The sequence below is a fragment of the Bos indicus x Bos taurus genome, chromosome 3 (genome assembly GCF_003369695.1).
Source record: "Bos indicus x Bos taurus breed Angus x Brahman F1 hybrid chromosome 3, Bos_hybrid_MaternalHap_v2.0, whole genome shotgun sequence".
Lineage (NCBI taxonomy): Eukaryota > Metazoa > Chordata > Mammalia > Artiodactyla > Bovidae > Bos > Bos indicus x Bos taurus.
The window spans coordinates 66,915,339-66,929,228 of record NC_040078.1 but is presented as its reverse complement, the minus strand read 5'-3'; the positions used below and the strand labels follow the sequence as shown (position 1 = coordinate 66,929,228).

The window sequence follows — 13,890 nt, the reverse complement described above, 5'->3', positions numbered from 1 at the left end:
TCACTTTCATGCATTGGAGAAGGAAATGGCAACCCACTCCAGTGTTCTTGCCTGGAGAATCCCAGGGACAGGAAGCCTGGTGGGCTGCCATCTATGGGATTGCACACAGTTGGACATGACTGAAGCAACTTAGCAGCAGCAGCAGCAGAGAAGCACCTAACCCAGTCTCATGAGTCAAGGAAGGCTTCCTGGAGAAAAATGACAGTTTCAGAACTAAAGAATTAGTAGGAGTTAGCTAAGAGAATGAGTAGAATATCAAGCTGAGGGAGCTAGCTGTGTAAAGGCTCAGGTGGGCCAGTATTTCAGGACATGTGATAGAGTGGGAGGGAAGTATGGAGAAAGATGAAACCAGAGAGGTAAACAACCAAAGTGTATTAACTCATTGAAATAAAAATGCATGTTGATGTATGGCAAAACCAATACAATATGGTAAAGTTAAAATAATAATAATAATAATAAAGTCTAGAGTGAGAAGAAAAGGGCAAAGACTGAAACATGGGGGCCAACAACACTGAAGAAGTGTAGAGAGGCAAAGAAACCCTCCAAAGAGAAGGAATGGTTAGAAACATGAAGGAACAGGGAGAGAAATGGTATCATGAGCCAAGTGAGAAGGATTTCAGAATAGAGAAGTGATAGAGTGTCAGATGCAGCAGTGAAGTTCAGAAGGTAGAAACTGTCCATAAAATGGACATTATGGACAGTTTCCCTTAAGGCTCAGCTGGTAAAGAACCTGCATGCCATTGTAGGAGACGTAAGAGATGAGGTTGGATCCCTGGGTTGGAAAGATCCCCTGGAGGAGAGCAAGGCAACAGACTCCAATGTTCTTGCCTGGAGAATCCACATGGACAGAGGAGCCTGGCGGGCTACAGTCCACAGTGTTGCAAAGAATCAGACACGACTGAAGCAACTTAGCATACACGCATAAAGAGAAAAGGGCTTCCCTGATAGTTCAGTTGGTAAAGAAACCCACCTGCAATGCAGGAGACTTAAGTTCAGTTCCTGGGTTGGGAAAATCCCCTGGAGAAGGGATAGGCTACCCACTCCAGTAATTTTGGGCTTCTCTTATGGCTCAGTTGGTAAAGAATCTGCCTGCAGTGCAGGAGACCTGGGTTTGATCCCTGGGTTGGGAAGATCCCCTGGAGAAGGGAAAGGCTACCTACTCCAGTATTCTGGCCTGGAGAATTCCATGGACTGTATAGTCCATGGGGTCAAAAAGAGTCGGACACGACTGAGTGACTTTCACTTCACTTCATAAAGAGAAAAACATTATTATGCCTAATTTACATGTAAAATGGAAGTTCACAGAATTTAACTGGCTTTCCCGGGGCCATACATCTAATAAATGACCTCATCAAAGTTTTCAGGCTCTAATTCCAGTATTTCTTCCACCATCGTTGTCTTTTGTTTTTGCTTTTCTGGCCACACACACTGCACAGCTTATGTAATGTTAGTTCCCCAACCAGAGATCAAACTTAAGCCCCTGGCAGTAAAAGTGCTGAGTCCTAACCACTGGACTACCAGGGAATTCCATCTTTGTTGCCATGTGTTTGAAAAATCAACAATTAAGTGAGATATTATCATTAAGATATATTTATAATTCTGAATTCTACCAAGGTCCTTAAGCATCAAAAGTTCTAGGAGAAAATTTTGAAAGATTTCATATTATATTTGTATGAAACTTTTGTCCAATTAAAAAAATACACAAATCTGTAAGCTTTTGTATGAGAAGGTTTATGAAATGTTATGACAAGATTGAAACTGTACGTGTTATTTGTTTTTAAATTTTAATTTCATAATACACATTGTACAACATATAATTACAGTCATTTACATATTGAGCAACTTAGTCCACAGCATGGTCCCTGGTTGGCTGACAGAAAAGGAGACAGTTGTGTCAGGGTTAAAGGTTACTGCCCAGGTGCTAGTGATAAGAATCCACCTGGCAATGCAGGGAACATAATGAGACTTGGGTTCGATCGCTCGGTGGGGAAGACCCCCTGGAGAAGGAAATGGCAACCCACTCCAGTATTCTTGCCTGGAGAATCCTATGGGCAGAGGAGCCTGGCGGGCTACATACAGTCCATGGTGTCACGAGGAGTCAGGACTGAAGTGACTTAGCATGCACGAAGGTGACTGTGTCTGTCTGGTAGGAAGGGCATGAGTACTTCAGGCTTGTAGAGTGAGGATAGAGAGAGAGAAAGAAGAGGATTTAAGGAAACAAACATTTTCAGCTGCAAGTTAGCACTATGGCTCCATTCCTTGACTAAAGTTCAGTGTCTGCGACTCCCTTTCACAGGAATTTCCTTGATGGATTTACGGTTTAGTGTTGAGATTCACTAAAATGTGTGACATTCAGCTAATTTTTAAATGCTTCATAGAGTCCTTATTATGACTTTGTTGGAGTCAATTAATACTTTAAAAAGTTTTCATAGGACTTCCCTGGTGGTCCAGTGGCTAAGACTCCACATTCCCACTGCAAGGGCCCTGAGTTTGATCCCCGATCAGAGAACTAGATCCTATATGCCTCAACTAAAGAACCTGCATGCTGCAACACATAAAAAAGATTCTGTGTACTGCAACTAAGACCTGGCTGCAGCCTGGTGGTTCAGCGGTAGAGTCCAACTGCCAGTGCCTGCCAATGCAGGAGATGTGGGTTTGACCCCTGGGTCAGGAGGAGCCCCTGGAGAAGGAAATGGCAACCCACTCCAGTATTCTTGCCTTGGAAATCCCATGGACAGAGGATCCTGGCGGGCCACAGTCCATGGGGTCACAAAGAGTTGGACACTACTTAGCAACTAAGCAACAACAGCATTAAAAAAATAAAGTTTTCATAAAATCAAAATTCTCAGTCATTAAGCAAATAAAAGAATTTGGATTACACTGTTAAATAATGTTCTGTTAGATAAAAATTTAGAAGCCTTTGTACTTTTGGCAATTTAGCAGAATGATAGAATATATCCATGTGTTCCTTAATCAAGAGAATAACATGCATGCGAATATTGTTACTGGATTCTTTACTGTCCTTAGTTGCAGCAGTCAGAGTGCTGCTTGCGTGTTGCTGACTTGGGCACTTTAAAAATCAGAGCCCGAACGGCCCCTGACTTCATCCCACATGAATGAGTTCGCTAAATGAATTCTAAACCACAACCAGCTGAGATAGCAGCATTTCATTCAGTACCTGGGAATAATTTCGTAACCTCAGTCTGTGTTCTGCTTAACATCAAGAGAATAACTGTTAGCCTGTATCACTTTAAAAGGAAATAAGCTACTTAAATAAAAACTCTGTGATGCTCTCATAGGGCAAAATACCTGTTTCTCAATTCATCCAGCACCGTATTCTGCTACTAGTTGCCAGCTAAAGATTACAAATTCACTAAGTGTAGAGAATACCGTTAATCATGTCTTTTCAGCTTCCGACATATTTCTACTGCTTGGAATTGTGGTTCTCAAATAATTGGATTAAAGGCTCTGTTGATTACACAAGTAAGTCAAAGCTTATAAGCTGGTTGGTATTCCCCTCATCCCCATCACACAAAGCAGTTGTGCTGCTTTCTTGGCATCAGCATAATACAATGGGTAAGAGTGCAGACTCAGTAGTCACACTGCCAATCTGTGTCCCCTTTGTCCACCACTCATTGTTTGTATGGTCTTTGGCAAGTTACTTGACTTTTCTAAGTCTCATTTTCTGTAACAATTTCCATAAGACTTCAAATCCTACTAGAGAAACTCCAAGACATTTTTCTCATATTAATATTTTAAGAAATTTTAAATGACTGAGTTTGGAAAGTTTTTTGAGATAGGGTTTGATAATAGTATTCACTTCAAATGAATATTGTGGAAAATAAATGAAATAATGATTGTTAACCAGCTGGTACATTACCTGGCACACAGTAAAGGCTCAATAACTATTAGCTTGGATTATTATCATCATAAATTATTCATATTGTGATAAAAGGATGTACTAGTGAGATAGTACAATAGTACCAGTGAGAGAATACAATGCAGTCAATGACTGTGGAACAGAATTGTTTCCTGTAAAATTAATAAACCAAATGTAGTCTAATTTATACCTTTAACCCTGGTTCAGCACAGAAAGACAACAGAGTTAGCAATGGAATCCTGCTATCGTTTCTACCAGGCAGTGTAATGTCTTTTAAAAATTATCTGTAAATCCTACAAATATTTATCTGCTTGATTTTGAAATTTTTTTGTTCAACCTAAAACTATGAAAGATATATAGGTCCTACTGGTTTGTAATTTACACCTTAAAAAACAAGAGCTAATTAACTTATTTTGCTAATTTTTTTATCCTCAAAGCTCAGAACAGAGTAAACTGTCAGCAAAGGATAGTTTGCTTATATTTTAAGCAATAATGTTAACATTAGTACTACTCAAATTTTCACAGACTTTCAAAATGAGAGCTCAGAATATTGAAATGACACTTTAAAAACTATTTTAAGTGGTTTTGTTCATACTACATTTAAAAAATCAATATTTTATTCTGAATCTATAAAGAAGTCAAAATTTAATTTGAATTTTTTTTTTTTAACTAGGTGACAAGTGTTAACTGATCCATTTATTCTCCAGGATTACTCTTGACAGTATCAACAAGCCACACAATTTTATTTAATTTCACCAGGATAAAAAGACTTCCTGCTGGTCAATTAATTCAGCTAAAATGATCAGTCCTTATAATCTCATGAGATTGCACAAATTTTCATCATACACTTTTGTATTACTATTTTAAATTGCACAAATAACATGTTAATATATGCTCACTGGCAGGGAAATGTAGGTTTTTGCTGAAAAGGTTAAGGGAGACCATGAGTAATGAAATCAATCAAAATTATTGATACCTAATAATGTAAGGCATTATTTTTGAGATAACATGTTATATGTTATCTAATCCTAACTAGGAAGCAACAGAGTTGGAATTTAGATCTGATTATCAAATTGTAGTAATCAAACTGTGAGGTGATGAAGGCTGTATTAATACTGGAGCAGTAAAAATAGTGAAGTAATTAATATATAAGAATAAATTTGAAAGTAACATTAACAAATTGTGATAATCTGTTAAAATTAGGATATATAGAAGAAGAATGAACCATAAATAACTCTAAAACTTGAGAAGCTATGACAGTGAAGACTAGGTTTTGTTAGTTATACAGGAAGAAATATCTAATGGGTAACTCTAGATATAATAGAATGGCTCAGGTAAGAGAACAGAACTAGAGCTGTTTGTTATTTTTATCTCAGGCACATTCATGCACGACCTACTTTTATTGGGCAATTATTGTTAATAATATAGTAAGCACTCACAGACCTACTAACTGACCAAAGTTAAGAACTTGTTAATAATTACATGGAATCATGTCCACCTCCCTCCTATCATATTTTCTCCTGCCACAAAAGAAAACTTTAGCCCCAGATGGCTTCACTGGGAAGTTCTTGCAAACATTTAAGGAAAAATTAGTACCAGTTCTGCATGAAACATAAAAGGAAGAAATTTCTTAGGGAAAATTAAAGAAAAGGAAATACTTCTCAACTCATTCTATGAGAGCAGTATTACTCTGTTAACAAAAACAGACGTTATAAGAAAAAAAAATCTGCAGACCAATATGCTTTATAAACATGGTTGCAAAACTTCTCAAAAGGTTTTATCAAATTATCAGTATGTTAAAGGATAATGCATGGTGAATTTTATCCTGGGAATATAAAGTCTATTTAACATTTGAAACCAAATTAATGTAGTTCACCATAATGAAGATGAAAAAACATAATTATCTCACAGACACAGACATACTTGGGCCACCTGATGAAAAGAACCAACTGATTGGAAAAGACTCTGATGCAGGGAAAGATTGAGGGCAAGAGGAGAAGTGGGAAACAGATGATGAGATGGTTGGATGGCATCACTGACTCAATGGACATGAATTTAAGCAAACTCTCGAAGACAGTGAAGGACGAGGAAGCCTGGCGTGCTGCAGTCCATGGGATTGCAAAGAGTCAGACCTGACTTAGCAACTGAACAACAATAAAATGGGCAAAAGATTTAAGTAGACACTTTCATAAAAGAATATTTACAGATAGAAAAGAAATATACGAAAAGATGTTCAATATCATTAGGTACCAAGGAATGTTAATTAATACCATAATATGATGTCACTGCATACATTTAGAATGTCTGAAATTAAGAAGACTACACTAAGTGTTGGAGAAGGCAATGGCACCCCACTCCAGCACTCTTATCTGGAAAATCCCATGGATGGAGGAGCCTGGTGGGCCGCAGTCCATGGGGTAGCTAAGAACGACTGAGCGACTTCACTTTCACTTTTCACTTTCATGCATTGGAGAAGGAAATGGCGACCCACTCCAGTGTTCTTGCCTGGAGAATCCCAGGGACGGGGGAGCCTGGTGGGCTGCCGTCTATGGGGTTGCATAGAGTCGGCCATGACTGAAGCGACTTAGCAGCAGCAGCAGCAGCATACCAAGTGTTGACGAAGATGCAGAGAAAGTATAGCTCTCATATTGGTGGGAAGATAAAATAGTACAGCCATTTAGAAAACAGTTTGGCAGTTCTTTAAAAAGTTGAACATACATTTACCATAAGGCCTAGCCATTATACTTCATTTATTTACCCAAGAGAAATAAAAAAGCATATGTCCACACACAGACTTGTACGTGAATACTCATACCAGCTTTATTTTTAATAGTAATTGGAAACAACTTAAATGTCCATCTGCAGATGAATGATTAACAGTGGTTAACTCTGGTATATTAATACAATGGAATATTATTCAGTAATAAAAAGAAATGAACTTTTGGTATATGCAATGACATGGATGAATCTCAAAATAATTATGCATGGTGAAAGAAGCTGAACAGTAGAGTACATGCTTGTATGATTCCTTTCATAGAAAACGTAAACTAATCTACAAGTGATAGAAAGCATTATCTGCCTAGGAATGGAGGTGGGAACAGCTGAAAGAAAAGGGAGGTTAAGGGGATCTGGGATACTTTTGGGTGTAAGTATATATTCAGTTTTTTTCTTTCTTTTTTTTTTGGCTACACTGTGTGGCTTTGGGATCTCGGTTTCCTAACCAGTGATTGAACACAGGCCACGACAGTGAAAGTGCTGAGTTCTAACCACTGGACCACCAGGGAATCCCTATATATTTATATCTTGATTGTGCTGATAGTGTCCTGGGTATATACATATGTCAGAACTCATTGAACTATGCACTTTCAAAAAATATAGCTTACTGTATGTCTATTATACCTTCGAATTTTTTAAAATTGAAAATTTAAAGCCAATAGGCAAATTAAAATAAAATTGTAAAAAATATTCAATCAATACAGAAGTAGGCAGAAAAGGGGAATGGCATATGTACACACACACGCATGCATATGCATTGTTAAAAGTTTGAAATTACATGAAATAAAAATGACAGAATTAAAGGAATAGACAATTCTAGATAGGTTAAGAACTGCTGCTGCTAAGTCACTTCAGTCGTGTCTGACTCTGTGTGGCCCCATAGACGGCAGCCACCAGGTTCCCCCGTCCCTGGGATTCTCCAGGCAAGAACACTGGAGTGGGTTGCCATTTCCTTCTCCAATGCATGAAAGTGAAAAGTGAAAGTGAAGTTGCTCAGTCATGTCCGACTCTTAGCGACCCCATGGACTGCAGCCTACCAGGCTCCTCCATCCATGGGATTTTCCAGGCAAGAGTACTGCAGTGGGGTGCCATTGCCTTCTCCGAGGTTAAGAACTAGACCAAAACAAAATTTTTTTTATTAAAGACATAGAAGATCCAAATAACATCATCAACCACCTTGACCTCGTTGATAACTATAGAATAATACGCATCCAATAACAATACAAATTCTTTGCACAGGCACTTGACACATTCACTAAACTATTTTGGGTTATTAACTTACAAGGATTTTTTTAACACCATGCACCTTATACCTTCTATACCCTAAATCTTGGGGAAAGAACTGAGAGTTACTGTAGTTAATTATGTGCTTAGATTATGTCATTATTTTTTGAGGGGTAATAAATGTGCTATTTCTCTTTATAAAAATATTTATATAGCACTTTAAAAAATTAAGTCATCAAAAATTCTTACTCAATACTAATATTTTTTTCAGGAGCAGAAAATTACAAAGCTTCATAATCACCCCAAGACCACATAGAGCAAACATGAATGATATTTCCCAAAAGGCTGAGGTAAGCTTTTTAACTTAAAAGTTAAAAAATGGGGGAATCTTAGAGTTGACTGCATAACTGCTAGAAGGGCAACTGGTGGAAAGGTCATCCACAGAAGTTCATAGTAACATAGTGTCAAGATGTAAGACATAAGAAGAGATAAAATTCACAAGCTGGTCTCAGTATTTTCATTTGGATTCTTATCTAGGAAGCATGATTATAAAATTGTGTGTGTGATGGTAAAGTGGATGTGATGGCTAGCATCTTGAGTAAATTTTAACATATTGACAAATCTTAGAAATTGTTTTTTCAGTATTAAAAAAACCCAGAATTGACATATACTCTTATGAGAAATCAATGACACCATAAGTAGAAAATAAAATAGAGGCTGTGTATGCCACAGATTAATTAATCAATTTGCCATTAACACTAGGAGAAGGAGTTTGGTGTTCTGAGGCGATGAAGTTTTATTTACTGAAACTTCTTTTAGAAATCAGTGTAATTTTCAAAAAGATAAAAATAATTTGGTTTCCTGGTTTCAAAATGGAGGAAACCCGTTTCTCCAGCCTTTTAACAGATTCCTCCTTCTTTGGAAAGCTTGTTTGTCATTTGGAAATTTTCCCTAGAGCACATCCTACTTGGAATGATACCGCATTCTCACGTATTTTCAGTGTTGGCTTAAAGAAGTTCTAGATGGGCAGTGCAGCAGTAGTAACAACAAAAATCACTGCTTGTGCACAAAGGCCATGGCTCACCTCAACCACAAATGAGAAGCAAAGGCTCTTCAGTTTTCCTCATATTAGATACAGAAACAAGCAAGAAAATTAATATATAAATTAGGCTTAAGCTTTTTGCTATGTTTTCAACTTATCTAACTTATTAAAATTAGACTTGGTATCTTTTAAGCAAGTAAAATCTGAATCTTTAATAATGAAATAGGTCAGTAGAATACAGGTTGTTTTGAAATGGAATGCAGTCTTCAAAGTTTATATTTTTCCAGCGTTCAGCTTCAGTGGAACACATACAAAATGGGACTTCCTTGCAATATATTAGTAACATTTTTACTCTCATATTTTCTGTAATATCATCTTTCATACTTAGATTTTAGAAGGTATCTAATCTGATTCTTATACAAATAAAGGTTTCAAACTCATTTCTATATTCTGTTTTGATAAATATTTCTGATATTGCTTATTCTGATCTATCTTTACCTAATTTCTTCCTTTCTTATTTTTTTTTTAACTTTCTTCTCTTTATTTTCTTCTAACGAAGATTCTGCTTTCTTCATCTAAACCTATACCAAAAACCTATGTGCCAAAACTTGGCAAGGGTGATGTAAAGGATAAGTTTGAAGCCATGCAGAGAGCAAGGGAAGAAAGAAATCAAAGGAGATCTAGAGACGAAAAGCAAAGAAGAAAAGAACAATATATTAGAGAGAGAGAATGGAACAGGAGAAAGCAGGAGGTTATTTTATTTTATTTTTATTTTATTCTTGTGCAAATTTTCACCATTTGAATTTACATTTTATTTATTATTCACATTAACCACATTTCATATTAACTGTACTTAAAATATTTTCTGCATTTATAAGCTAATTTCAAACTCTGCATATAATATGATTTAGTCTGAAGTTTTGACATGTTCATGTTAATTTATTTACCCATCTAGATTAAAGAAATGCTTGCTTCTGATGATGAAGAAGAGGTATCTTCTAAAGTAGAAAAGGCTTATGTCCCAAAGCTAACAGGTAAGCCACTTGAGGGGTAAACTGTAAATAAAACTGCAAACAAAGAAACAAAACAAAATGTCAAACTTGTTTCATATATTCTTAGGAACTGTTAAAGGTAAATTTGCTGAAATGGAGAAACAAAGACAAGAGGAACAAAGGAAGAGGACGGAGGAGGAACGAAAACGCCGAATTGAGCAGGACCTTTTAGAGAAGAGGAAGATACAACGTGAATTAGCAAGAAGGGCTGAGCAGGTATACAATAGATATTCAGTCAGTATTTGCTGCAGAAACTAATTGTACAGAATAAAACTAACCAGTATGTTGCCTAATCAAAGTGTTTTACTATAACATAAACCTATTAAATAGCAGCTAGCATGAAAGTAAGGTCTTAAGCACAATATTTAATATCGAATGCCTAGAAAGATAAGGGCAGAATGTGTCTATTTCAAGGTTGAGTACTGAGATGACTTTTGTTATATACTGTCTTATTCTGTCCACATTCTGTATTTTTCTTGACACATTAGGAAATTTTACAAAGATATAAGGCAAATTCACACATAAATTATCCAGACATGTAACAAAATGCTGATCTTTTAATAGCAATCAAAAATACTTGCTGGATATTATCAAGCTCTAAGGCTTAATTAGAATATCTTCCTACTCAATTATTTGTAACGTAACAAAATTAAGTCACATTTTATTCAATAATGGTATTATTAGCAAGTTGGGGATGGTGGTAGGAGAGGGGAGATAGGTGTGACAGTCATGTCCTTTACTAGCCATTCCTGATGCCCATAGCCATGAAGAACAAACTAGAAGAAGAAAGACATTATTACTATGATTTTATAGAATCTCTTAATGAACTTAAAATTCGCATATATTTTCTTTATTTTTTTTTAAATTTTATTTTTAAACTTTACAATATTGTATTAGTTTTGCCAAATATCGAAATGAATCCGCCACAGGTATACCCGAGTTCCCCATCCTGAACCCTCCTCCCTCCTCCCTCCCCTACCCTCCCTCTGGGTCGTCCCAGTGCACCAGCCCCAAGCATCCAGTACCGTGCATTGAACCTGGACTGGCGACTCGTTTCATACATGATATTATACATGTTTCAATGCTATTCTCCCAAATCTCCCCACCCTCTCCCTCTCCCACAGAGTCCATAAGACTGATCTATACATCAGTGTCTCTTTTGCTGTCTCGTACACAGGGTTATTGTTACCATCTTTCTATACTGTATTGGTGTTTTTCTTTCTGGCTTACTTCACTCTGTATAATAGGTTCCAGTTTTATCCATCTCATTAGAACTGATTCAAATGTATTCTTTTTAATGGCTGAGTAATACTCCATTGTGTATATGTACCATAGCTTTCTGCTCAAAGGATGAGAACTAAGAGGCTGGTAAAGATTTTAAAATACTCAAGAATCTGATCTAAGTTCCAGAAAAAGTTAATCTCTCAAAATGATTAATGATTGTAATGACATAGAAACTTGAAATTCTAATAGTCAAAATGAACATTTTATTAAGTAAAGAACTGATCAGTTCACAAAATTTCTCTAATATATTGATATTTGTTTTATATTATAAATGATCTGTAGTCATAGAGTTGAAAAAAATGCCAGAAGACAGTTATATTGCTTATGTACTTTAACCTTGTCTACACTGTAGGATCAAAAGAGATGATTAACATACTGATTTTAGTGAAACTAAACTAGTACAATAACGGTATTTATCTCTCAGAGTTTTATTAAGATTATATGAGTTAATAAGTGGAAGCATTTAGGACAGTGCCTGGTACAAAGTAAGTGGGCTATAAATGAATGTTTCATCTAAATAGTAGTACATATAAATAAAATGTCATGAAACCATTTTAGTTTTCCCTTCTCTCATCAACATTTTAACAAGTATCCTAACATAATGTTCACAGTATATTGTCTCTTTCATAACCATTTTTATTGCGAGGTTGTACTTGGCTCCTTTTTGCCTTTAAGTGTCTTAAATCTGTTTGCTATGCTTCTTTCAGTTTCTACAACTTTTCTGAACAAAAGTGACAGGGACTTCCCTGGCAGTCCAGTGATTAGGACTCAGCACTTTCTCTGCTGGGAGTCCAGGTTCAATCCTTGGTCAAGGAATTAAGATCCTACAAGCTGCACAGCATGGCCAAACAAACAAAAAACCCCAAAACAAACAGAAAAATGACAAAGAAGGCAAAGCATATGCCATATTTGCATGTCAAGGAAATTTACTCTGACTTTGTGAATAACCACTTTTATGGCACAAGTAGCCATTTGTATGGTGGCAAATAATGATATATGCCAGATGAAATTATAGAAAAGAATTGGGATTTTCTATATTTTATCACTTTGTATTTCTTTGTGTAAAGAGAGAATGGTATACTTTACCTCTGTCACCTCCAGTCATCAAAGATTAGGATTCATTTTTAAATGAAATTTCAGAAGGGGGCACAATTATTAAAAAATGAACATTTTAGGTTATATGTTATAAATATAAAACATATCACTATATGTAATTATATTTATAATACAAATTGTAAAAGAAGGTAATAAAATTATAGTAAAATATATAATTAAAATATATGGTGCTTGGCAGGAAATAATGAGTATACACATGGGGTTAGTCTACTTCTTTGAAATCTTGTGTTCTCTTCCAAGAAGCACTGATTACACACTAGACTTTGAGACCCACTACAACCCCATGAACTGAATATGCAGGCAGTGGCTTCACAAAGAACTATGTATGTGTTGAAGAGGTGAATTTGAATCTGATGAAGACATAGGGTACTCAGAAAGAAATGGAAAACAGCTAATCCTGAAAAAGAACCATTTTAGTAACTATAGATACTGTATGGCAAGAGAATCTTGGTTAATAAAAATTTTAGCCTATTGAATTATTTGAGAATATGTAGGTAGAGCAATATAAACTATTAATAGTAATTTCACTTTGTAAATATGGGAAATCTAATTTTAAAACCTAATTAAGTATATTTTCCACTCAAATCTAATAAAATTTAATCTGTCTTTGAATATAAGAAGTAAAGCATGATATAGGTAGTTAAGAAGAGTCTTAATGAAAAATCATCTTGTGCAAGTCCATTACTATAGATAGGATTTTTGAGTCAGATGAGTAGCTGAGTAATGTTCGAAATAATTACCAGTTCTGAGATTTTAGATTATTTTTGTTGTTCAGTCATGTCCAACTCCTTGCAACCCCATGGACTGCAGCACACCAGGCTTCCCTGTCCTTCATCATCTCCTGGAGCTTGCTTGCTCAAACTCATGTCCATTGAGTTGGTGATGCCATCCAACTATCTCATCCTCTGTCGTCCCCTTCTTATTATGATGAATTAAAAATAGAAATATTTTGTATATAGCATGTTGGAATCAAACACCAATAAAATTTGGGGGAGATCTTAATTTGGTATAATCTAGTTATCTTCTAGGGTATTTTGATGGACAAGGTTAACATCTATGAAAGTAGAAAAAGAGAAGTTATTGGTGGGAGACTGAGCTGTTACAGAGAAAAGGGAGCAAGGAAATTGATTTGGGAAGGAGCAAAAGGAGTTTTTTTTCCCCATGAATCAAAAGAAAGAGTTGGGAAGCAACTCTTCCATGGTAGCTTCTGAAAACTAGCACTATAATTGAACTGAATGTTTCAGTTCTCTGTGAATATACTGAGACCATGAATGCTTAGGCAAATTCATCTTTTTCCTTGTTTGTTGAAACCCAATGAAAAACATTCTATCTTTTGTTGTTTTGATAGTGGTTTAAAATGAGCAAAGAAGAAAGCAAAAAAAAAAACACCGAACCAAACAAAGAAAAACTCCAAATATATTGGGTTGGCCAAAAAGTTCCTTCAGTTTCAAAGTATAAAGAAAAGACACATTTTTCATTTTCACCAAGAACTTTATTCAACAACCTATTCACTATTT

The 13,890-nt window shown here is 35.9% G+C and overlaps 1 protein-coding gene across 6 annotated transcripts in view; it reads left to right on the top strand.

Annotated features, from left to right (window-relative positions):
- The window catches only part of NEXN (nexilin F-actin binding protein), a 58,267-nt gene that overhangs the window by 15,239 nt on the left and 29,138 nt on the right, over positions 1-13,890 (top strand). For 3 of the 6 annotated variants that reach the window (XM_027536827.1, XM_027536826.1, XM_027536828.1), the window contains exons 2-5: positions 8,151-8,229; positions 9,481-9,672; positions 9,877-9,955; positions 10,041-10,189. In XM_027536827.1, coding sequence (XP_027392628.1) covers positions 8,203-8,229; positions 9,481-9,672; positions 9,877-9,955; positions 10,041-10,189 — 447 coding nt within the window. In that variant the 5' untranslated portion in view covers positions 8,151-8,202. The remainder of the gene's footprint in view (positions 1-8,150; positions 8,230-9,480; positions 9,673-9,876; positions 9,956-10,040; positions 10,190-13,890) is intronic. The other 3 variants (XM_027536830.1, XM_027536829.1, XM_027536831.1) reach the window with 1 other exon arrangement.